Genomic DNA, 27,241 nt, shown 5'->3' on the forward strand with positions numbered 1-27,241 from the left:
ATTCCTTTCAAACTCCGGGTTGAGTCAGTCTGGAAACTTAAAAAAAAAACTGTTGTAAACACAACGTTGGGAATGATGTCAAAACTTATCTCAAAGAGAAAAAAAAAGTTTAGTCAAAATATTGACTAAAGTATGTTCGTGATACTATGCCCGGACCGCTGACCGATGGGAGGGAGAGGGAGGGGGTCTACTTACACGCGAAATGAGGCGATTAATTTAATGACTGTCTACGCTCGAGTAATTGTAGTGAATGTGTAGGCTGTTTCATACCAATACGTTGTTAAGTTGCGGTTTTACGGTCAGACTCGTTGATTTAAGGCTTTGAGGGCGGCTTGGTGACTTGTTTAGAGCTATTAACAATGTCAGCGAGAGAGATGAATCCCACATCATCGTTGTTTCAATAAATTCTCACTAGTGCACAATAAATTCAACTATCGTGCAAATCTGCTAAATTCGTCAGTGTATGATACTTATAGGCTGTAGACGCCTTGTTTCAGCAGCAAACATCGTGTACCTGTGTTTCAGCCTCCCCGCCCGCAGGAAATGTGTCGTGTACTGAGAAAACTGGGCATAATGCATGTGCGTAAAATGTCGTCCCAGATTAGCCTGTGCAATCCGCACAGGCCAATCAGGGACGACATTTTCCGCTTTAATGACATTTTTCGTTTAATTGAAGTCTCTTCTTAGCAAAAATCCAATTTATGCGGAAAGTGTCGTCCCTGATTAGCCTGTGCGGACTGCACAGGCTAATCTGGGACGACACTTTACGCACATGCATTATGCAGTTTTCTCAGAACGCGACTCAAATACGAGATTCGCGGTGATAACGGTGCTTTGGCGGTAAAGTGTTTTCCCATAATAGCTGGCTAATGTGGGACAACACGTTTCGCTCATGCATTAAACACCTTGGTCCCGGATGCTTACAAGACATAGACGCCATTTTCACGTTTCAGCATCAAACATGGTGTACATGTCTGCCAGCCTCTCCGCCCGCAGGAAATACGAGATCCGCATTAGCGATCCTGAAAGCAGAATTAATGCCGCGTCTCTGATTTGAATTATGTAAATGTACACGGAACGTCTGTTCAACTATTGCAAATCAATAACTGAAGGCGCGCGACATGCGATCACCATCCGTCTCGTGCGGGTAATTGCCCAGGGTAGAGCTCGCAATTGATAACCCGACCGAGCAGCGCACTATGGCTTCTTAGCTTAGAGTTCCGTTGCCCGTGGGTCGGATTTCGCGTATAATATAGGCGGCGTTTTAATTAACTAAATGGCATAAATGGGTTAAGTTCCTTCTGTTATTGGTCAGCGACCTATGACCATTTCGACCTCTTATCATTATTGTACGAAACTATCTAAAACAATTTCGAGACTGAATTCTCCCCGTTTTGACCTTTCAAAATATTTCGGGAAAAAATAATGTGTGAAAATATTACTAAAAATAATAAATCTGTACGTGTTCGCTTTTTAACCAGTTTGATTGTCACGTATATTCAGTGTTTCTGGTAAAAATGCGATTCCGCATGAATTATTGTGGCCGTGTATGTTTGAAGGACCTTTTAGAAAAAAGGAATTGGCAAACGGCGTAGACCCAGATGAGACGCATGATAATGCGGCGTCTCATTAGGGTCTGCGCTGTTTGCTTAAAGGAATTACTGTGAGAAGTATTCTCAATATAAAACTAAGTTTACTAAACATCCCTAATTTTGGAAATAAATTGATCCAACTAAGAAGGATGAGGGAGTCCACTAGGAATAAATGGGTTTAATACCATGTAAATCGTTCCTTTACTTTCTGCTGAGCGTTGCATGTTTGGGCGCCATTTAGGCGGGGAATTAGGCATCATCCAGACAACTTCAATTATAAAATGAATAAACAAATCTATAGCATGCGGCTCAGTTATGCGTTGTCTGAAACCGCGGTATTCAGGAAAGTAACTGTTATTGAAGGAAACCAACTTTTCATCTGACGTATGAACTCGTTACAGCGTATCAGTCTGTCGCTCCAGATACATTCCAGGGAACTGATAGACGGTTATGGACTAAGTCCGCTCGGACAGACGATAAGCAACCGACAAATGTTCCCTTTAGAATTATTGATGTCTGATATCACGTGACAACGGCCACATCAGGACTTTCTTGTTAGGAACACAGCGGTTTGAATAGCAGCTCAGATGAGGTATTGATTTCTTCCCCGGACCTGTTGAGTAACCCAAAGTCATCAGGAATTAATGGTTGCTTTTAGAATTTCAATATCGAGTCCTTAAGGTATGGAGGGGGGGGGGAGGGGTCAGTGAACTCGCTCATGATGTATATGTGCCGCGCTATGGGAAAATTCGCGCTATGGGAAAATCCGCGCTATGGGAAAATCCGCACCTATGGGAAAACTCGCGCTTTGGGAAAACTTGGCTATGGCAAACCCGCGCTATGGGAAAACCCGCGCTATGGGAAAACTCGCGCTATGGGAAAATCCGCACCTATGGGAAAACTCGCGCTATGGGAAAACTCGCGCTATGGGAAACCCGCGCTATGATAAAATCCGCACCTATGGGAAAATCCGCGCTATGGGAAAATCCGCACCTATGGGAAAACTCGCGCTATGGGAAAACTCGCGCAATGGGAAACCCGCGCTATGGAAAAACCCGCGCTATGGGGAAAACCCGCGCTTTGGGAAAACGGGCTTAATGCATGTGCGCAAAATATGGACACAGAACAGCCTGTGCAGTCCGACTAATCAATGACAACCCTTTCTGCTTAAACTGAATTATGTTTAGAAAGGACTCTCTTACATGAGCATTTTTTTAAAGGCGGGAAGTGTCGTCCCTGATTAGCCGGTGCGGGCTCCATGCATTAAGCCCGGTTCTCTCAAAACGCGATTCATATACAAATAAACATAGGAGAAATTCAACTGCAATAAGTCAAACGAAAAACATATTTCAGAACTATAACATTCTAAACATTGATATGTAAACAAACATACAGACCGCGTGTGCACTGATCCGCGAGTTTAACTGCATAGCAACAACACTTTATTAACATCTGGCTTTGGCTTGTTGTTTGAAAAACAGGTCGTAAATGTAGTCTTTTTTAGTTTTGACATTTTTTAATAAATGAATCACAACGCGCTTTCATTAGTTAGCGGTATCGAATATAGGGGAATTATTTAAATATTAATAATATCAGTGAAATCTTATCTCAATCACTAGCAGTGACCAACAAATATGTTTTCTTCGCTATTTTATAGAAAGAAAAGACAATGCCACATGATTGTATAATATCTAAACAAAACTGTAACATGTTTTTGCAATTGCAGTAAATGTATTTTGATACCATTTTGTTTTTGCCTCGTTTTGTATAAATTGAGCTTAATTCATTTGCGTCAAGTGTCGTTTTAGATTAGCATGTGAAGTTTGTTCAGGCAACAGAGGGACGACACTTTCCACTTTTAATGACTTTTTCGTTTAAAGGAAGTATGTTAAAAACAAAAATCCAGTTTAGGCGGAAATCGTCGTCCCGATTCAGCCTGTGGGGACTGCAAAGCTTCTCTGGAACGGCACTTTACGCTTTAAGCCCGGTTTTCCCCGCATGCGTTTCTTTTTAACTATTGCAGAGCATTTACTTAATTGTAGTAATTATATCAATATTAATTGAAGAGTTTCGTTGTCATTACTTTGTTTTATTTCCTAATCGAAACTTTAAAACGTTGTCATTTTTTGTTTGGAATAAAATATTCTGGCGGGTGCCCAGTTGGCAAGAATAGTTTTAAGTAAAACAACACCCTCTGTGTCAGAATGTCTATCATATATGTATTAATATGAAGCATGTACAACCATACTCTGACATCACATTTGTATTAAGCATTCTATTTCTGCAATCTTAATATAACCGCTTGATGGTTTTGAGTACATTCAAGCGCTACTTTTGTGTAAAAAGTCCCTTAAAATGATAATCTAGAGAAAAAAAATAATTTACTATCATCTTAAAACGATTGGTCACATACATCATTCGTTGTGCAATTGTTGGCCATACAACAGTGAAGATTTCACATAAGATACCAGTCGTTTTTATAACCTAATATTCTATTGCGTAAGCAATGTTGAATCTGAATTGTGTTTTTAATTGTAAAGAGGGCATAGCTAAAACGATACTTCAAAGTTCCGCTTCAAACGCAGTTCTTTTTTACAAACACGGAAAAGGGAAATTAAAATGTACAAGTTATTGTTGACAATGTTACAAGGAAGCAGAAGTAAATAAATAATACACAAAACATGCATTATTTAAATGTTATATAAGAACACTGAAGTGGATAGAGTGTATTTTTTTAAAAAATGTTTATAAATCGTGTAGTTTACAAATGCAGTGTATATGATCACATTTCACACACATATATATGTAGTTAACAGTTTCTTTTAAGCATGCGCGTAACGTTGTATGACAGCATTGTTGATTTCAGAGTCGGTAATTTGCTGCATTTTTACAACAATTCTATGTGTATGTGTAATATATACATCAGTCCTTTTGCCTTGTCTACATTTATTAAAAACCTACATATACTTAAACAACATTTGATTAAAGAATGTACATGTAAGAAAAACGATCCCGGTTTGTTAAATGTTCACGAGGGCTGTTGTATTTAAGGTCTAAATACATGTTGTATCATATAAGCTTTAATGTCATAAATGTATTTTCACGATGTGTGTGTGTGTGTGGGGGGGGGGGGGGGGTGAGGGGGTAAAGTGACGGTTTAGTGAACGGGTTAAGCTCGTTTCATGAAGAAAACACGCAACATATAATATATGTGTCGCGTTCTGAGAAAACTGGGCATAATGCATGTGCGTAAAGTGTCATCTCAGATTAGCCTGTGCAGTCCGCACAGGCTAATCAGGGACGATACTTTCCGCCCACATTGGATTTATGCTAAGAATAGACTTCATTTAAACGAAAAATGCCATAAAAGCGGAATCTGGGACGACACTTTACGCACATGCATTAAGCCCAGTTTTCTCAGAACACGACACATATATATCCACGTGCGGTTAGTAGTCTCACGTCGCTCGGGTTTGATTGAATGGCCTGTCTCAGACTTCGACTCATCGATTAATTGCGTCATTTATCAAGATGCAAGTAGAAACTATGAGCTTTGATAGAGCGCTTTCCTGGAGACGTTTTTAGGGATGTCATGTATATTTATTTCTAAATTAGAATATTTCTTACAGAAATTCCTTTAAGCAAACAACACAGACCCTTATGCATCATGCGGCGTCTAATCTGGGTCTACGCTGTTTGCCAAGGCCTTTTTTTCTAGACGCTAGGCATAAATGGGTTAATGATGTAGTTCAGAGAAACGTGAACAAACACACAAGATTCTGATTGCCCGGCATTCAATGACAAACATGCTGAGTGTGTTTCCTTTTGGCATGGTGTTGTTAACTGAACGCAACCTATCATTACTTCGAGAACTAGACACACATGCAATATTGTGTGCGGTGAACCACAACTGAGTGGACAACTGCCCGGAACCAAAGTCAATGCGCTATATATGGTGTTTAAATAACTTAACGGATAACAAACCAGCTGTTGAACAACACAGTTTAAAAACAAATCAGGACAACAATAAACCTATTCAAACCATTCCAATCGACTGTTGCGTGTTTTCGTTTATTTATTTATTTTAAACAAAGCTTCTGAAATCGCCGAAGCGTGAGTTATTCAAAGCAAAGCTACAGCTTCCAGCATTCCACGAAAATATCATGTAGTATTCAGAATACATGATGTCTGCATAATATCGGAAAGCATGCCAGGCTGTAATTTATTGGTGTTTTACGAAGCGGAAATCGATTGTAGCTGAATCAGTCCCAGACATTACGAGATAGGGGCGCATAGGGTTAATATGTCTAGATATGATCGAAGGTCACTAATAGACTGTGCGTTATGTCTAAATATGGATGCACATTGCATTTTAAGGCAGGTTATGTCTAGATATGGTCTCTTAAGGTCATTAACAGACTGTGCGTTATGTCTAGATATGAGCGCAAAGTCATAAAGAGGCAGGTTATATCTAGATATTGTCGCATCAAGTCACTAACAGACAGGCCGCTATGTCTAATTATGTGCGCATATGTTCGCAAATCAACAGTGGTGCCATGTTTCGGTGGTGGTCGCATAGGGTCAGAACCTGACAGTGTGTGCTATATCTAGGTGGTGGTCGCATAGGGTCAGAACCAGACAGTGGTGCTATATCTAGGTGGTGGTCGCATAGGGTCAGAACCAGACAGTGCTATATCTAGGTGGTGGTCGCATAGGGTCAGAACCAGACAGTGGTATATCTAGGTGGTGGTCGCATAGGGTCAGAACCTGACAGTGTGTGCTATATCTAGGTGGTGGTCGCATAGGGTCAGAACCAGACAGTGGTGCTATATCTAGGTGGTGGTCGCATAGGGTCAGAACCAGACAGTGCTATATCTAGGTGGTGGTCGCATAGGGTCAGAACCAGACAGTGGTATATCTAGGTGGTGGTCGCATAGGGTCAGAACCAGACAGTGGTGCTATATCTAGGTGGTGGTCGCATAGGGTCAGAACCAGACAGTGGTATATCTAGGTGGTGGTCGCACAGGGTCAGAACCAGACAGTGGTGCTATGTTTCGGTGGTGGTCGCATAGGGTCAGAACCAGACAGTGGTGCTATATCTAGGTGGTGGTCGTATAGGGTCAGAACCAGACAGTGGTGCTATATCTAGGTGGTGGTCGCATAGGGTCAGAACCAGACAGTGGTGCTATATCTAGGTGGTGGTCGCATAGGGTCAGAACCAGACAGTGGTGCTATATCTAGGTGGTGGTCGCATAGGGTCAGAACCAGACAGTGGTGCTATATCTAGGTGGTGGTCGCATAGGGTCAGAACCAGACAGTGTGTGCTATATCTAGGTGGTGGTCGCATAGGGTCAGAACCAGACAGTGGTGCTATATCTAGGTGGTGGTCGCATAGGGTCAGAACCAGACAGTGGTGCTATATCTAGGTGGTGGTCGCATAGGGTCAGAACCAGACAGTGGTGCTATCTAGGTGGTGGTCGCATAGGGTCAGAACCAGACAGTGGTGCTATATCTAGGTGGTGGTCGCATAGGGTCAGAACCAGACAGTGGTGCTATATCTAGGTGGTGGTCGCATAGGGTCAGAACCAGACAGTGGTGCTATATCTAGGTGGTGGTCGCATAGGGTCAGAACCAGACAGTGGTGCTATATCTAGGTGGTGGTCGCATAGGGTCAGAACCAGACAGTGGTGCTATATCTAGGTGGTGGTCGCATAGGGTCAGAACCAGACAGTGTGTGCTATATCTAGGTGGTGGTCGCATAGGGTCAGAACCAGACAGTGGTGCTATATCTAGGTGGTGGTCGTATAGGGTCAGAACCAGACAGTGGTGCTATATCTAGGTGGTGGTCGCATAGGGTCAGAACCAGACAGTGTGTGCTATATCTAGGTGGTGGTCGCATAGGGTCAGAACCAGACAGTGGTGCTATATCTAGGTGGTGGTCGCATAGGGTCAGAACCAGACAGTGGTGCTATATCTAGGTGGTGGTCGCATAGGGTCAGAACCAGACAGTGGTGCTATATCTAGGTGGTGGTCGCATAGGGTCAGAACCAGACAGTGGTGCTATATCTAGGTGGTGGTCGCATAGGGTCAGAACCAGACAGTGGTGCTATATCTAGGTGGTGGTCGCATAGGGTCAGAACCAGACAGTGGTGCTATATCTAGGTGGTGGTCGCAAAGGGTCAGAACCAGACAGTGGTGCTATATCTAGGTGGTGGTCGCATAGGGTCAGAACCAGACAGTGGTGCTATATCTAGGTGGTGGTCGCATAGGGTCAGAACCAGACAGTGTGTGCTATATCTAGGTGGCGGTCGTATAGGGTCAGAACCAGACAGTGGTGCTATATCTAGGTGGCGGTCGCATAGGGTCAGAACCAGACAGTGTGTGCTATATCTAGGTGGTGGTCGCATAGGGTCAGAACCAGACAGTGGTGCTATATCTAGGTGGTGGTCGTATAGGGTCAGAACCAGACAGTGGTGCTATATCTAGGTGGTGGTCGTATAGGGTCAGAACCAGACAGTGGTGCTATATCTAGGTGGTGGTCGTATAGGGTCAGAACCAGACAGTGGTGCTATATCTAGGTGGTGGTCGCATAGGTTCAGAACCAGACAGTGGTGCTATATCTAGGTGGTGGTCGTATAGGGTCAGAACCAGACAGTGGTGCTATATCTAGGTGGTGGTCGCATAGGGTCAGAACCAGACAGTGGTGTTATATCTAGGTGGTGGTCGCATAGGTTCAGAACCAGACAGTGGTGTTATATCTAGGTGGTGGTCGCATAGGTTCAGAACCAGACAGTGGTGCTATATCTAGGTGGTGGTCGCATAGGGTCAGAACCAGACAGTGGTATATCTAGGTGGTGGTCGCATAGGGTCAGAACCAGACAGTGGTGCTATATCTAGGTGGTGGTCGCATAGGGTCAGAACCAGACAGTGGTATATCTAGGTGGTGGTCGCACAGGGTCAGAACCAGACAGTGGTGCTATGTTTCGGTGGTGGTCGCATAGGGTCAGAACCAGACAGTGGTGCTATATCTAGGTGGTGGTCGTATAGGGTCAGAACCAGACAGTGGTGCTATATCTAGGTGGTGGTCGCATAGGGTCAGAACCAGACAGTGGTGCTATATCTAGGTGGTGGTCGCATAGGGTCAGAACCAGACAGTGGTGCTATATCTAGGTGGTGGTCGCATAGGGTCAGAACCAGACAGTGGTGCTATATCTAGGTGGTGGTCGCATAGGGTCAGAACCAGACAGTGTGTGCTATATCTAGGTGGTGGTCGCATAGGGTCAGAACCAGACAGTGGTGCTATATCTAGGTGGTGGTCGCATAGGGTCAGAACCAGACAGTGGTGCTATATCTAGGTGGTGGTCGCATAGGGTCAGAACCAGACAGTGGTGCTATATCTAGGTGGTGGTCGCATAGGGTCAGAACCAGACAGTGGTGCTATATCTAGGTGGTGGTCGCATAGGGTCAGAACCAGACAGTGGTGCTATATCTAGGTGGTGGTCGCATAGGGTCAGAACCAGACAGTGGTGCTATATCTAGGTGGTGGTCGCATAGGGTCAGAACCAGACAGTGGTGCTATATCTAGGTGGTGGTCGCATAGGGTCAGAACCAGACAGTGGTGCTATATCTAGGTGGTGGTCGCATAGGGTCAGAACCAGACAGTGTGTGCTATATCTAGGTGGTGGTCGCATAGGGTCAGAACCAGACAGTGGTGCTATATCTAGGTGGTGGTCGTATAGGGTCAGAACCAGACAGTGGTGCTATATCTAGGTGGTGGTCGCATAGGGTCAGAACCAGACAGTGTGTGCTATATCTAGGTGGTGGTCGCATAGGGTCAGAACCAGACAGTGGTGCTATATCTAGGTGGTGGTCGCATAGGGTCAGAACCAGACAGTGGTGCTATATCTAGGTGGTGGTCGCATAGGGTCAGAACCAGACAGTGGTGCTATATCTAGGTGGTGGTCGCATAGGGTCAGAACCAGACAGTGGTGCTATATCTAGGTGGTGGTCGCATAGGGTCAGAACCAGACAGTGGTGCTATATCTAGGTGGTGGTCGCATAGGGTCAGAACCAGACAGTGGTGCTATATCTAGGTGGTGGTCGCATAGGGTCAGAACCAGACAGTGGTGCTATATCTAGGTGGTGGTCGCATAGGGTCAGAACCAGACAGTGGTGCTATATCTAGGTGGTGGTCGCATAGGGTCAGAACCAGACAGTGTGTGCTATATCTAGGTGGCGGTCGTATAGGGTCAGAACCAGACAGTGGTGCTATATCTAGGTGGCGGTCGCATAGGGTCAGAACCAGACAGTGTGTGCTATATCTAGGTGGTGGTCGCATAGGGTCAGAACCAGACAGTGGTGCTATATCTAGGTGGTGGTCGTATAGGGTCAGAACCAGACAGTGGTGCTATATCTAGGTGGTGGTCGTATAGGGTCAGAACCAGACAGTGGTGCTATATCTAGGTGGTGGTCGTATAGGGTCAGAACCATACAGTGGTGCTATATCTAGGTGGTGGTCGCATAGGTTCAGAACCAGACAGTGGTGCTATATCTAGGTGGTGGTCGTATAGGGTCAGAACCAGACAGTGGTGCTATATCTAGGTGGTGGTCGCATAGGGTCAGAACCAGACAGTGGTGTTATATCTAGGTGGTGGTCGCATAGGTTCAGAACCAGACAGTGGTTTTATATCTAGGTGGTGGTCGCATAGGGTCAGAACCAGACAGTGTGTGCTATATCTAGGTGGTGGTCGCATAGGGTCAGAACCAGACAGTGGTGCTATATCTAGGTGGTGGTCGCATAGGGTCAGAACCAGACGGTGGTGCTATATCTAGGTGGTGGTCGCATAGGTTCAGAACCAGACGGTGGTGCTATATCTAGGTGGTGGTCGCATAGGGTCAGAACCAGACAGTGGTGCTATATCTAGGTGGTGATCGCATAGGTTCAGAACCAGACGGTGCTATATCTAGGTGGTGGTCGCATAGGGTCAGAACCAGACAGTGGTGCTATATCTAGGTGGTGGTCGCATAGGGTCAGAACCAGACAGTGGTGCTATATCTAGGTGGTGGTCGCATAGGGTCAGAACCAGACAGTGGTGCTATATCTAGGTGGTGGTCGCATAGGTTCAGAACCAGACGGTGGTGCTTTATCTAGGTGGTGGTCGCATAGGGTCAGAACCAGACAGTGGTGCTATATCTAGGTGGTGGTCGCATAGGGTCAGAACCAGACAGTGGTGCTATATCTAGGTGGTGATCGCATAGGTTCAGAACCAGACGGTGCTATATGTAGGTGGTGGTCGCATAGGGTAATTACCAGACAGTGGTGTTAGATTTAGATAGGGTCGCATAGTGTTATTACCAGAAAGGGTATGTCTAGATATATTGATCGCATAAGGTCAGTAACGGACAGGGTAAATATAAATGTCGCTCCAATACCAGGAACATGAATCATGATATTCTCTTCGGCATGAAATGTTGGTATTCTCTAGAAAATGAAACATTTGTTTTCTATAGAGCAAGATATATGAATCATGTACCTTAAATGCAGACGTAGCTTTGGATTGCACACATTTGTATCTTACTTATTGAAAACCTGGTTTCCTGGCGTGGAAATGCCTCTCAATGTATCCCAGTTCATTCGATATAATCTTTAAAGAGTATCTCTTATACTTTTCCTTCATTCCTTCGAATTCTGTATATATTTTATGATTTCAAATGAAGCCGAATTTGCTTAACATATTACCCATAAAACAAATTCTGCAAACATATTTCTGTGGCAGTTTTATTTCATGAGCTTTTGTCATAATTGAGCAAAAAACACTGCACACACAAATATTCGAGTGAACAAAGAATCGCTCTTATAATTGAGAGGTTTGGAGGTTTCCTTGAACACGTGCAAGGTCGCGTGCAAGGTCGCTGCGTCGATGACTTAGTTTTCAGAGCGCAGAGCTTTGTTCTGCCTCCGATCTGCGCACTACACATAAATACTGTAACATAATTCTACCTCATGAAATTTCGGGATTTTTTTTTGGAAAAATGACGTTTTGTGGGAGCATAAAGTCGTGGATTTCTTAAATTGGAGAAAATAGACGAATTTGCAGCGGTGAATTTCTGATAAGTTTACGTGTAATTCGCGGATCTTAAAATCCTCGAAATCAACGAAAATTAATGCCCCGGGATAACAATGATTTTACAGCATCACTTTAATTTTGAGACTGTTAAATCTGTATTTCCCTCCTATGCGAAAATAACAAACAAAACAAACAAAAACACAGAAACGCCAAAACAGCGCAAGTTGCCTAGCTGGTATTTTAACCCATTTATGCCTAGTGGACTCTCCCATCCTTCTTAATTGGATCAATTTATTTCTAGTACATTTATTTCTATATTTAGAATATTTCTTACAAACAGCGCAGACCCAGATGAGACAAGAAAAGCATTTTTGGACATTAACATTTAAAGTATCCTGGACTTCAATGCTCCGTTTTTTTTGGCGTTCATTATTCTATTGCATGGTTTTTGCGGTAGCTGAAACCCCACTTAAGACTTGGCAAGAGGAGACAAGAAAAGCTTTTTTTGGACTTTAACATTTAACTCTTTCATTGCTGGAACCAAATTTTGAAGGCCCTTGCAAACAGTTTGTATCCAGATGAGACGCCACAGAACGTGGCGTCTCATCAGGATCCAAACTGTTTGCTATTCTGATAGTATTCTTTCCAAAAAAAAAATCAACTAAAATGCTAATTTTAGAAATTCAGCAGACGACATTTTAGCAGACGTCACATTCCCGAGCATGCAAAGGGTTAAAGTATCCTGGACTCCAAGGCTCCGTGTTTGGCGTTGATTATCATGTGGCATGTGACCTCTGCTTGGATGCTCTCGTACAGGCGAAATGAGTACAGGCGAAATAGACGAAATAGGCGAAATAGACAGATTTATTAGATTGTTTTCGGTGACCCAAAATGTTCTCACTCTGTTCGTGTTTCGTTCCCTTCAGGTGTTCTGGTGACCGGCGCGAGCGGCTACATCGCGACCCACATCATACAGCAGCTGCAGCAAGCCGGGTACCAGGTTCGCGCCACACTGCGCTCTCTCGAGGACGCAGCTAAGGCGGAGAAGCTGCGGGCGCTCTGCCCGGAAGCGGCGCACGCGCTGGAGCTGGTGGAGGCGGACCTAACTAAGCCAGAGTCATGGGAACCGTGAGTTGATAGAAGTCGTTTTTGAAAGCACGTATTATTACACAAAATAATATAGCTTCTGTCATAATCGGAATAAAATTGTACAGGTTACAATATTGAATGTAAGACATATTTTCACAAAAAGAAATCTTAGTTGGACATATGTTTTTGTTGATTTTCTGTGTTAACCGATCACAAATTTACGTGGATACAAAAACAAGTCTTTTTTTGTGTGTAAAATCCTCGAAATTTCAGGCCGACAAATTAACATGAGTTTACAGTACGATTTACTTTGTTGCATGTAGTGCCGTGAAGGATGTGACGTATGTGATCCACGCCGCCAGCCCCTTTCCCATGACCCCGCCCAAGGACGAGAGTGAAATTGTGACCCCCGCTGTGGACGGCACTCAGGCTATTCTGAAGGCGTGCGTGCAGGCCAAGTCCGTGAAGAAGGTCGTCATGACGAGCTCATCAGTGGCTGTGAGATGTGGGTTTATCCAAGAAATAGTAAAACCTGTCTTCGCAACGAATTGTTTTATTCACTGTGACCTTTGTTTAAACATGAATTCGGACTTTCTTCGCTGTAACACTACTGTTATGATGTTTGACAGCAACGTGTACGGATTTGAGTCTCGCTTTGAGAAAACAGGGCTTAATACATGTCCTTAAAGTTTCGTCCCAGATAAGCCTGTGCAGCCCGCTTAGACTAGATTTTCGTGTAGAAGATACTTTCTTTTAACGAAACATACCATAAAGTAGAAGGTATCGTCCCCGATGAGTATATGCGCACCGCACAGGCAAAGTAATTTTGCGCACAGAAAAAACCGTTTTCACAGAACAAGACTCAAATTTATCAATAGATATGAGAAACGTAACTGAGAAAACTGGGCATAAGGCATGTGCGTAAAGAGTCGTCCCAGATAAGCATGTGCAGTCCGCACAGGCTAATCAGAGACGACACTTTCTGCCTAAATTGGATCTGTGCTAAAAAGAGACTTATTTTAAACGAAAAATGTCATAAACGCGGAAAGTGTCGTCCCTGATTAGCCTGTGCGGACTGCACATGCTAATTTGGGATGACACTTTACGCACATACATTTAACCCAGTTTTCTCAAAACGCGTCTCAATTATGAGAATAGTAGCTGCCGTTATTATTACCAACGTTTCGGAAATGTTTATATTTATCGTATATATATAAATCTTAAACGGCCAATTGGCCAACATATTGTTGCCCATTATATTTGTTTAAAACATAACTCTTCCTTGTTTGTTTTTGCTGAATGAACAACGTTAAACTGTTAGCTTCCGTTTTTATAACACGCGTTTCTAAAAGGTTCCTTTATATTTAAGTGTTAGAATTGGTTAAAATAACGTATGATATGTTAATCTTAGATGGCCCATTAGCCACTATATTTTACCTATGCTATTTGTTAAAACATTACTCTTCCTTGTTTTTGTGTGTGCTGAATGAATAGCGTTAAACTGTTTATTTATTTTGTTCCTAGTACAATTAAATGGTTCTTTCGTCAAGCTTTCTTTGTTCTTCGAGTCTTGTATCTCATCTTATAACATGCATTTTGTAAGTTCTAAAAAAAGAGAAGTAATATTGTATATGAATCAAGCCTAAATTCCCCAAATATTTTATCTTTTTTTTTATTCATTTTTTGATTAGTTTGCTCGTGTTCTTTTTTTTCTTTCCTTATTCCGATGATAACAATATTTTCGTTATGAACTCAGGCTTTTGTAGAAAGGGAGATAAATTAGTGAGATTATTATTTCTGCGTACAGGAATTTTCTCCCTTTATGTAGATTTTTTTCCATCTGTTTGATGCATGCATTAAATAACGGATATAAACAGGAAAATACATTACTGAAGAGAAAAGTACGATGTTACTTAGCCTCACCCCTTCCCCGTTTTGCCTGCAGATGGCAGCTCGGAGCCAAACAAGACGTACACCGAGGAAGACTGGATGGAACCGGAAGGACTGGACGCGCACGGAAAGAGCAAGGTGATGGCGGAGAAGGCCGCCTGGGACTACGTAAAGGAACTTCCGGGTGAGTAACGCAAGTCGCCCGGTTAGCCATGGGAGCACATTGCTTTCTCATTTGCCATATTCATTACACATTCCCGTTGGATTTTATATTGCGTTGATAGCTCGGTATTTCTTTCAGTCAATGTAAATATTTTCTTCCGGTTACTAGTATTTTCAAGTATCATGCACTTTATATTTTTGGTATAGCATACACAATAATCAAATAATCAAATCTTGACTTTCTTGTATCCCCCACACGTGTGTTCCAATTCACACGTCTGTGTACGTATTTTGGCGCCATTTTGTTATGCTTCCTGTTTCTGTTTCCCGGCCTTCAGTTGGGAATAAAGCATAACGTCATTAATGAACTGGTTCCCAACAAGTCGCTAGAACTTTTTTCTTTCTTTTTGCAGACGAGGACAAGGTTGAGTTGGCTGTGGTTAACCCCTCCTACGTCATGGGCCCCGTCCTCAACGGATCCAAGTGCAGCAGCACTGATGTATGTATGCGCCGATCTGAGCCTCGTTTGTAAAAACGGGGCTGAATGCATGTGCGTAAAGTGTCGTCCCAGATAAGCCTGTGCAGTCCGCAAGGCTTATCAGTGATGACACTTTCCACTTTTATGGTATTTTTCGTTTAAAGGGGCCTTTTCACAGATTTTGGCATTTTTTTAACTTATTCATTAAATGCTATATATTGATAAATGTAAACATTGGATCATAAAAGCTCCAGTAAAAAATCAAGAAAAAAATTTAAAAAGGGAAAAGAACATTGCCCGGAGCAGGTTTCGAACCAGTGACCCCTGGAGTCCTGCCAGAGTCCTGAAGTAAAAACGCTTTAGCCTACTGAGCTATTCCGCCGAGTACACATTCGTGACGTATTTTATACCTTATATAAGCAATCTTCGTAGTTTCACAAAATTTAACGACAAAAACAGAACTCTCCAAATTATTCAATCGTTTCGCGTTGCAACGCTTTATAATTTTTAGGTTTTAAAATCGTCAAAAGATGCATATAATGGCTATATTAGAGCATGGTTAATGTTCAGTATTACTGTTTCCTCACAAATATCATAACTAAAACGAAAACTTACGGATCTGAAACAACTTTTTTCAATTTTGTCAATTTACCAAAGCGTGAAAAGATCCCTTTAAAGAAAGTATCATCTTAGCGGAAAGGCGGAAGACGTAAAGTGTTGTGTCTGATTAACCTGTGTTGACTGCACAGGCTAATCTTGGACGATACTTTATGAAATGCATTTAGCCCCCTTTCCCCAGAACTTGTCTCTAATGAAAATCATTATACATGTACTATGATTTCAAACAGACATGTAAATTGTATATATTTCTATTCATATATTTCTATTCAGGTCATGTTGTTATACTGACAGTCAATTATCAAAGTGGTAACATGGTACAAATGTATATGAGATGTTATACGACCTAATGATTTGAAATGTTGTGGTTGCAATCTATATGCATGTATGAGCTGGTGGTTTCTGTTAGCATGTCTGTAGTTGGTCTTTGTGCGTATATTGGATGTTGGTTTCTATTCGCATATCTGCAGTTGGTCTTTGTGCGTATGTTGGCTGGTATTTTCTGTTCGTATGTTTGTAGATGTATCTCTTCGTAAGCATGCATGTGGGGTGTATATGTATGTCTGCGGGTGGTTTCTGTTCGTTCAATATTCATGTGGTATATGTTCGCATGTCTGGATATTTTTTCTGTTCGTATATCTGCAAGTGGTTTGTGGTGCTTTGTCTACATGTGGTTTATGTTCGTTTGTCGGCATGTGGTTTAGTGGTCTTTTCGTGTTCGTATGCCTGCAGGTAGTTTTTGTTCTTCTGTCTGCAGCTGGTTAGGCAGACTGTTTGTGTTCGTACGTATGCAGGTGGCTGAGTTGTTTCTGTTGGTATGCATGCAGGTGGCTGCGTTGTTTCTGTTGGTATGTATGCAGGTGGCTGAGTTGTTTCTGTTAGTATGTATGCAGGTGGCTGAACAATTTCTGTTGGTATGTATGCAGGGGGCTAAGTTGTTTCTGTTGGTATGTATGCAGGTGGCTGAGTTGTTTCTGTTGGTATGACTGCAGGTGGCTAAGTTGTTTCTGTTGGTATGTATGCAGGTGGCTAAGTTGTTTCTGTTGGTATGTATGCAGGTGGCTAAGTTGTTTCTGTTGGTATGTATGCAGGTGGCTAAGTTGTTTCTGTTGGTATGTATGCAGGTGGCTAAGTTGTTTCTGTTGGTATGTATGCAGGTGGCTAAGTTGTTTCTGTTGGTATGTATGCAGCTGGCTAAGTTGTTTCTGTTGGTATGACTGCAGGTGGCTAAGTTGTTTCTGTTGGTATGCATGCAGCTGGCTAAGTTGTTTCTGTTGGTATGCATGCAGCTGGCTAAGTTGTTTCTGTCGGTATGCATGCAGGTGGCTGAGTTTGTTTTTGGATATGTATGCAGCTGGCTAAGTTGTTTCTGTTGGTATGTATGCAGGTGTTTTCTGCTCTGCAGGTTGTCAAGCGGCTCCTGGAGCACTCCTCGCTGTGTGTACCTAAGCTGAACTTCTCCATTGTGGACGTCAGAGACGTAGCAGCCGCCCACATCAAGGCCATGACGTCACAGGAAGCTTCCGGTACTGACAGGCAATTTCGCAGAATAATGACTCATTGTGCCTCGTTCTGTGAGAAGGGGGTTTAATGCATGTGCGTAAAGTGTCATTTCAGATAAGCCTGCGCAGTCCACACAACCTAATCTGGGACGACACTTTCCGCTTAAACAGGATTTTTCGTCTACTTCCTTTAAATAAAAAATAAATCCATGAAAGCGGATATTATCAACCCTGATAAGTATGAGCGGACTGCGCAGACTAATAGGAATGGCACTTAACGCACATGCGTTTAGCCCAGTTTTCTCAGAACCCCAATACTTTATTTTAAATAAACGTTTACATGAATAACCTGGGTTTTTAATTTTTACTTAATGCATTTTCTATTTGACGTTCAAAAATTCCTTTCTCACGTATTATTTTAAGTAACAGTATTTTATTTCAATAATGTTAAGACAAGTTATACTACATTATCACAGCGTAAAGACATTCAACGAATTTTCTTTACGTAAAACCTAATTATTAAACGATACTTCGTAAATGTAAAAACTTAAGCCTGACAGTTTTCTGTAAGGATAATTTAATGTTACGACATACATCGTGTACCCACGTTTGCTGATGACATAATATTGCTATGAATAGTTGTTGTCATGGTAATGATGTATTACAGGAAAGCGCCACCTGGTCACCAATGACAACATGTGGATGAAGGAAATAGCGCAGGTGTTGTCGAAGGAGTTTAAGAGCCAAGGTAAGCAACTCTGTCAAAGAATAGACTATTTTTGTCCCCTTATTCAACCGAAAGCGGGTTCAACAAAAAGTTCGGCTAGTCTGACGTCAACCACTCCCTTGTTGAATGAAACTAAGCAGTTAACAAATATTGTAGCACACTTGTTTTATTACATATTAAATATTAATCATGCGCTTCTTAGCTGGGCATTGTAATAAATGTTTTATATGTATTAAATAATAAACTAGGGTCAAACTATGTACTTATCCCTGACTTTTGTCAAAGATACAAATCAAATGCATGATGGTATAGCATACAACTGTCCAATCTCCACGAAGAGTTGACGTTCCTTGCTCTCACAAACAATCCATATATGCTTGCTCCAGTCAAATCTCTGCGCGGAGGTTGACAACTTCAATACGAAACCATTTTGAGCAATAAGATTCGAACAGAATTTACTTATTTTTACAAATAAAATACAGGTCGGCTGATTTTCAATATATAATATTTTATAGCCAATAGTTGTAAAACAGTGATATATACGTTACATTTATTTGAACGTTGCAAATATCTTATTTATTTTGATATTTTTTCCACCAAAATTGATCGTTACACGTTGATATTATTGATAATTAATTGTGACTCCGCGATACCCGAACCACGGTTTATTCTGTGTGTGAGTTTTTTTTCTGGTTAATTTCCTTCTAACCGAAATCATTTCAAACTATGAGTTTGTTAACTTACTGTAAAGCCAGCAGTATTTGTCGGACACTAATGTCAACTTTCTTCGGGAGTGTACAGCATTTGCGCGTCGGATCTTTTGATGAAACATACTCATGCAACTTTAATCTTGATTAATCTTGATTTTCATTGAACAAAGCAACACGCATTTGTAGCCGTCATACTCCATAATGTTTATGTCAACCTAAAATCTAAGTGTCACTTTGGGGTACAATCATACAAATGTTTCGTTAAACAGTGAACGTAAAACGGTTTCGTCCATAAACCAGCTAAAAAGACGACACTGTACGCTCATGCATTAAACCCCCTTTTCACAGAGAACGACTCAGATGTATTCGTAACACTCAAAAGGTCACATGTCAGTCTCAATCGTGATGAAACTTGATCAGAGTGTTCATTTGAACAATATCTAGCCCAAGTTTGAATACAGGTAACTTGCGTCTAAAAATTAGGTCATCACGTCAAATCTTACGAAAAACGACTTGTTACCACTCTAGAGGCCACATTTATGAATCGAGCTAGATGAAACTTGGTCAGCATGTTTATATTGACAATATCTAGGCAAAGTTTGTATTTTTAGAGACAATCGTAGGTCACTAGGTCAAATCTCATAAACAAGCGCTGATCTCATGGCCAACTTATTACATTGATATCGCTCTGCCCTTAAGGTAGCGCACCTCTAATGATTTCCCGCGATTTATTTTACGATCATTGCCGATCTTCAATGATAGCTTATTTCCGAGAGATGCATTTTATTTTTTTCAAACTTCGAATTTTAATATATGTTTTACTTATTCATTTAGAATACATTATTTTCACTATAAATATTGACTTTGATCCAATTATCAGCTGAAAAATACGATTTCGCGATTTCTTCAAAGATCGAGCGAGCCTTTTTACCTGTTTACTTACTTTAATTTAAAGTCCACTGATGTGAAGTAGGCGTGGCCGAGTGGTTAAGGCGATGGACTAGAAATCTTTTGGGATCTTCCCGCGCAGGTTCGATTCCTGCCGACATCGCATACTTTTTGCGACGCGTTTTATTTCTTTTCTAACGTAATTTGATTTAATATAGCATATAAGCTATGCTTATTGTAAAATATTTTGAAAATTGTATGCACATCCTTCAATTTTAAAATTAAAACAACGTTATGGCTAAATTGATTAATTTACTGCTGAAAATACGAATGATGCATGTTGCATTTTTATTTTATTTCAAAAAGTAAACGGTAAATCTGTCTATTTTTTTAGTATTTTTGCTGTATATAGTGTTTCTATAAAAACTAAGTTTAAAATATAACTTAAATGATACTATTTTGAATTTTATGACACTCTGTTTTTAACCGACCCAATTTTTACTTGGCTGAAATCTCTTACATTTCATGGTGCTATTCCATAGATTAAAATTTGTAAAAAATAAATGTCTGTAAAATAATACTTATTTCATCTTGTTTAAACTTTAAACAACTTTACTGCATCTGTACACACCAACTGCATGCCCATATTTGGAAATTTGAATGAATTATGGAACTTTTATAAACCCCAGGGGTGAAAATAAACTGGACAAAAGCCGAGCGTGAGGGTGGTTTTGAAAAATCGGTATATTTTTTAAAAAAGCATGGAAAGCCTTCCTACAAATTTGCATGTAGTTCAGTAAAATGATGCTGATTAGGAAAATAGTTAATTAAATTATATTTAGATATGTGCCCATTAGAGGTGCGCTACCTTAATAGCGCATCTGTACGTATTGTTGATACCGGGATGATGTTTGTTGATCACGTGATGATGTCGTCACAGGTTACAGCGTGCCCACGGCCAACTACCCGAACGCGGTCCTCAATCTGATCGGCGTGTTCGACAAGTCAGTGAAGATGATCATACCGCAGGTCAACAAGGTCATCAAGTTCGACAACTCCCGGGTAAGCAGCTGTGCATTGTGAATGATGTGGACTGAATTATTGAACAATAAAATAAACTGTCTTACAAATGTATATTAGTCAGATGACATAATAACAACACAAGTGTGAGGTTATATATTAGATAGCATTCTAATGAAGCTTCTCTCTACAACTACTAATAATGATGTTACCCCAAGCAATACATACAGGAGACTGAATGTGCGGGCTGTGTGCATCTATGTTATGAGTAACCCTTGGGTATGTTAATTAGCTATAGCATGTATCTATGTAGCTGGATCATGGAACAGACCTAGAGGTGATGACATGATATACCGTAGTTTTCTATACATTTATTTGTCAGCCCTTTTTCATTTTTGTTTCTAAATTGTTCTTAAGTAAAAACTACGATGTTCATAGACTTCCGAATTTCCCCTGAGAATTTATTCGTGTTTAGTTCACGGTCGACTATGCAGCGTTTTTGATGTGTTGGTTAATAAACTGTTTTAATATTAATTTCAGTTTACAGCTGTCTGGTAGTGTACAATGGCTTTTCCTAGCCAAACATAGCTGATCTTAGCAATTTGCCATAACAACATACACGCAGTAATATACCGTTGCCAGTAACTAACAACATTAACTGACAACGGTGCTGATAACAGTAACTGGCAGCAAGCGTTTTTGTATAAGATGTAGAATAACCATAGCAGTCGGTGTTTGAACCTTCTTGCAATTGTCTTGCTTACAGATGAAGGAGGTGTTGGGAGTGACCCCACGTGACCTCAAGGAGACCATCCTCGATATGGCGTACAGTCTCATAGAGGCAGGCATCGTGAAGAAGTCAAAGAAATACAGAGTACGTGCCTGCTTTGGGATTTAGTACCTCTAGGGTGTCGTACCTCTAAGGTGTCGTACCTCTGGGGTGTCGTACCTCTATGGTTTAATATCTCTGGGGTTTAGTACCTCCGGGGTTTAGTACCAATGGGGTGTCGGACATCTGGGTTGTTTTACCTTCAGGTGTCATAACTTTCAAGGACGGGATATCATTATTGTCCACCAATCTATGGTGGCATTTATTTGTGGAGTGGGTAGTCTCGTTATATCGGTTTTCTTGTTCGTACATATGCAGAGACATAACGTCTTTTGAAATCCAGAAGGAATCGCCAGTTTGATATGCAAAAAACACTGATGGCTACATCTGTTTCGCAATATGCGTTTTCAGTAAAATATATTTCATCAATCTGGGCTTATTCTGGCATTAATTGTCAGGCATTCGCACAAACGCGAAGAGCACATTGTTTATTACTTAACCACTAACTGTAGCCATAGTCCATGGCATTTATTGTCTTTGTGATATTAGTAAAACTTAAACGCTTGTATCTGGCAAAATAAATAGGAACACTTAAAAGAGATTTAGTCACAGCAATTTCATTAATTCATACTCGTTTTTAAAATATATTGTTCTCAGTCCAATCTGTTTTGTCCTCAGGGTCCTGGCGGGATTCAAGCCGATAAGGAGGAAGAGGTAGATAAAAAGGAAGAAGGGGACGACAAACCAAAGGAGAATGGCGATTTAAAGGAGGGAGAGGAAAAGAAAGAAGGTGACGAAACGAAAGAAGATGAAAAGAAAGAAGCTGATGAAAAGAAAGAAGAGAAGGAAGGTGAGGAGAAAAAAGAAGAAAAGGAGGAAAAAGACAATAAAGAAGAAGAAAAGCCCGCAGAAAAAACAGAGGAGTCAAAACCCACCGAGGAGAGTAATCCAGATGATACGAAGGACGGAGAGTAGAGTCTGTCAGTAGCTAGTACTTCATTATTTAACAATCTTTTGTACGTATACTTATAATGTAAATAGGCCGCATTGTGGGAAAACGGGGCCTAATCCATGCGCGCAAAGTGTCGTCACAGATAAGCATGTTTAGGCCTCAGTGGAAATCAGGGACGACGCATTCCGCTTTTAAGGAAGTCTCTTCTTAAAGAAAATGCATTTTAGGCGGAAAGTGTCGACTCTGATAAGCCTTTGCGGATTGCACGGACTAATCTGGTGCGACACTTGACGAACATGCATTAAACCCAGTTTTCCCAGAACGAGGCTAGTTTTAACTGCAACACAGCGGCGCCATCTGCTTGCTATCAACGGAAGAATACTCATGACTGACGGAAGACCGTAGTAAACTTGTACTGACCAAAACTAAGTTTAAGTTCTTGATTTTGAGTTACTTATACTTAAAACGTTTTCGAACACGTCTTGGGACCATACGTGGTTTACATATTGGCCGGATTAAAACTCATAGATGTATGTTATGTCTTGTGTGAGTGTGAATACAGACGCTGTGTGGTATGGTGTATATTATGCGGTCTGTTCATTACAATACTCTACGCTGTAGAGAAATGTTCATAGGGACACACATATGTACGCAGTAACTGCTGTTGAACTGGGACCTTCGTTCATGCATAAGGTGTATTATTATTGTATTACTATTTCCATGTCGTATACTAGTGCGCGCGTTAGATTGGCATCCGTCAAGGGATCATTCACTATACTTTCTCGACAATTAACATAGCATTCCTTGTATGTGCGATCCATCACTGCATTATCATCACCGCGTTCATTGGTCTCGTAGGACGTAAATACAGACAGCACATTGGTTGTTTTCGGCTTCATGACGTTTTTGACTTCATAGAGGTCGACGTTTTTTGCTTTTATTTTGTTTAATGTTTTGGAACATGATACATGTTCATTAATGCTTATTTGAGTTCTTCGTGTAAGGAGACGAAACGCAGTTCAAGGGTCATTGTGCAATTATTTAGGAGCTCAATAGTACATGTCTAACTTGCCGCCTGCAGCTGGGTTCGGAGGGAGGGGTGGTGGGCTTCTGTGAGAAAGAATGGATACCGTTACACTGGAATACTCAAGCCGCTTTGAACTACCGTGAATATGACGATTGGTGTTGTACAATCACGCTTCATTCATTCGCTCATCCCGGACCGTCAGTTATCATGCGCTCATCCGGACCGACAGTTTTCATTTCTGCCTTGGTAGTGCCTCTGCATTGATTTGTCGCAAAACAATAATAAGCATAACAAGTTTGTAAGTGTTAAGTCATTAAAAATGAATGTCGCAGTGATATACATTGTCTGTATTGTGTTAATTCGAATCGGTTAAGAACTACATTGTATTGTATTTTGACCACGTCTTTTGATATAAACGCAATGTATTTGTTCTAGCATGTTTCTGTACTCGGCTGATCTGTCGTGTCTGTCCTAAGATATATTTACATGTATAATGCCGGCCAGGACATTTCATCATGTATTTCGCTGTCAATGTCATTTTATTTCTTGCTCCAAAAATGCCATTTTGTATTTTTGTACAGTCTACATTTAGTGTATATAAATTTGAAGATGTTCATTTATACATGTACTATCTTTTGCTACTCTTTGTATACATTAAGTATTAATATTATTGTTTATAAGTATGCTTTTGTATTAATGTAATTTTTTAATGTCTTTAGTGCGTATAATGGAGTCAGTTTCATGATCAACTTTGCATTTCCTTAGTGTTTTGTGATGATTAGTCATGAGGTAAGCGCTTATAATGATGTATTAAAGGGGCCTTTTCACAGATTCGGCATATTTTGAAGTTTGTCATTAAATGCTTTATATTGATAAATGTAAACATTAGATCTTAAAAGCTCCAGTAAAAAATAAAGAATAACATTAAAAAAAGGAAAAAAAAGTAGCCGGTACCAGGGCTCGAACCAGTGACCCCCGGAGTCCTGGAATTAGTCTGAATTAAAAACGCATAAGCCCTCTCGGCTATTCCGCCGAGTAAACACAGTTTAAGTATTTTATACCTTATATAAGCAATCTTCGTAGTTTCGTAAATTTAAACGAAAACAACAGAACTCTCCCAATTATTCAATCGTTTCGCGTTGCAACGCTTTATAATTTTTAGGTTTTCAAATCGTCAAAAGATACATATAATGGCTATATTAGACTATGGTAAATGTTCAGTTATACTGTTTCCTCACAAATATTATAACTAAAACGAAAATTTGCGAATCTGAAACAACTTTTTTCAATTTTGTCAATTTACCAAACCGTGCAGATCCCTTTAAAAACTTTATTGGTCTAAAGTTAGACAGAAACTTCGTTACAGGAATGCAGTATCTGCACACTCGGCACTCAATAATACACACATGCCGTAAATATTCCAATCAAATGGAGAATACGTTCTAGTGACTGAATTATATCGTATTTTATATACATATTTAATGTGTAGATCTTCAATACATTAATACTAATCTCAAATAAAAATATTTTATTTCAATAACCGATAATATTGTATTTATGTCTTTATATTTTAAAGGCCAGTAACTGATTTTAAGTTTACGTGAGGCACAGATTTGTAAAAATACATTAATATTAGAGTGCACTTTTGCTTTTTATCAGCATCGCTTGCGCCATCATTTATAAACTAGTTCAAACCAATAGAAAAATGTCATGTGAAACAAAAGAGACCAGTTCATTTGTTGGAATCATCCCCTTTCTACACATTTGTATTTTTATACTTATTTTACTGTAGCGCTTGCCGATTTGTTCCTTGTTGCCTTGATCAATGCAATCTCTGTGTCGACTGCCTTTCATAGACTTAGCGACGTATAGTGAGGAAAGTGTGTGAACAAGCGAGGACAATAAGTGAACATGTGAGGACATAATCTAAATAAAGCACACGATAGACATACGCGTTACGGCTTTTTTCTTCATCAGTGATAGTTATATCAAATAAATGGCCCATAGAATTCGGAAAATCTTGTCATCTTTACGTTCAATTGTTCTTGTTGTGAAAACACATGTTTGTGAATGCCAGCTATATCGGCATATAATGTGAACAAAAACACGATAACAGCTTCCTAGTATTATTAATGTAGTTTTGATAAATTAAAGTAAAAGTTAAAGAAAATAAGTTGAAAATTGCGAACTGGCATTGCAACTTCCTTCGAAAATTACTGAGTGAGTTCTCTGCGTCCTGTTGTCGATATTGTTGGCTGCAATCAACTCAAATATAACTATGATTTGTACATGTTGCTTTATTCAGCTTTCATTTGTTATAAATATTGCGTATTAATAAAATTTAAACGTGAGTTATTTGAGTTTTTGTATTTGTTTAATTCATGCGGTTTCTTGAATTAATAATTTATCAAATATTTATGTTTGTTCGTGCCATGATATTTGCGTCAACCCAAATTCGATGACTAAAATCAGAGTGCGCATTATTTTAGGGCAACACCAAAGTGCAGTTGCAGTGGAAGATACAATTGGTGAATCAGATAGCACTTAGTAGCATTACAAACATTGTTATTTGTCAAGTTTGCACGATAAAACATTCTTCACCGTCCCAAACCACATTTGCAATAAATTTACCAACAAGCTCATTTGATTTTATAGATGCATATGTTATTTTTTTAAAATAACAAGGGCTGTTTGTAAAACATGCATGCCCCCCATATGGGCTCTCCGTTGTAGTGACAGCCATTGTGTGAATATGTTTTTATCACTGTGACCTTGACCTTTGACCTAGTGACCTGAAAATCAATAGGGATCATCTGCCAGTCATGATCAATGTACCTTTGAAGTTTCATGATCCTAGCCATAAGCGTTCTTGAGTTATCATCCGGAAACCATTTTACTATTTCGGGTCACCATGACCTTGACCTTCGACCTAGTGACCTCAAAATCAATAGGGGTCATCTGCAAGTCATGATCAATGTACCTATGAAGTTTCATGATCGTAGCCATTAGCGTTCTTGAGTTATCATCCGGAAACCATTTTACTATTTCGGGTCACCGTGACCTTGACCTTTGACCTAGTGACCTGAAAATCAATAGGGGTCATCTGCGAGTCATGATCAATGTACCTATGAAGTTTCATGATCCTAGGCATAAGCGTTCTTGAGTTATCATCCGAAAACCATTTTACTATTTCGGGTCACCGTGACCTTGACCTTTGACCTAGTGCGCTGAAAATCAATAGGGGCCATCTGCCAGCCATTATAAATAAACCTACGAAGTTTCATGATCCTAGGCATAAGCGTTCTTGAGTTATCATCCGGAAACCATTTTACTATTTCGGGTCACCATGACCTTGACCTTCGACCTAGTGACCTCAAAATCAATAGGGGTCATCTGCAAGTCATGATCAATGTACCTATGAAGTTTCATGATCGTAGCCATTAGCGTTCTTGAGTTATCATCCGGAAACCATTTTACTATTTCAGGTCACCGTGACCTTGATCTTTGATATAGTGACGTGAAAATCAATAGGGGTCAACTGCGAGTCATTATCAATCTACCTATCAAGTTTCATGATCCTAGGCATAAGCGTTCTTGAGTTATTATCCGGAAACCATTTACTATTTCGGGTCACCGTGACCTTGACCTTTGACCTAGTGACCTGAAAATCAATAGGGGTCATCTGCGAGT

The 27,241-nt window shown here is 40.7% G+C and overlaps 1 protein-coding gene across 1 annotated transcript in view; it reads left to right on the forward strand.

Moving 5' to 3' along the window:
- LOC127874433 (uncharacterized) overlaps positions 1 to 25,902 on the forward strand; it is a 43,514-nt gene extending 17,612 nt beyond the window's left edge. The window contains exons 2-10 of the mRNA XM_052418756.1: positions 12,586 to 12,787; positions 13,072 to 13,253; positions 14,694 to 14,822; positions 15,214 to 15,299; positions 17,302 to 17,422; positions 18,066 to 18,146; positions 20,664 to 20,785; positions 21,510 to 21,617; positions 22,251 to 25,902. Coding sequence (XP_052274716.1) covers positions 12,586 to 12,787; positions 13,072 to 13,253; positions 14,694 to 14,822; positions 15,214 to 15,299; positions 17,302 to 17,422; positions 18,066 to 18,146; positions 20,664 to 20,785; positions 21,510 to 21,617; positions 22,251 to 22,547 — 1,328 coding nt within the window. The 3' untranslated portion in view covers positions 22,548 to 25,902. The remainder of the gene's footprint in view (positions 1 to 12,585; positions 12,788 to 13,071; positions 13,254 to 14,693; positions 14,823 to 15,213; positions 15,300 to 17,301; positions 17,423 to 18,065; positions 18,147 to 20,663; positions 20,786 to 21,509; positions 21,618 to 22,250) is intronic.
- The last annotated feature ends 1,339 nt before the right edge of the window (positions 25,903 to 27,241 follow it).

Source organism: Dreissena polymorpha, chromosome 1 (assembly GCF_020536995.1).
Source record: "Dreissena polymorpha isolate Duluth1 chromosome 1, UMN_Dpol_1.0, whole genome shotgun sequence".
Taxonomy (NCBI): domain Eukaryota; kingdom Metazoa; phylum Mollusca; class Bivalvia; order Myida; family Dreissenidae; genus Dreissena; species Dreissena polymorpha.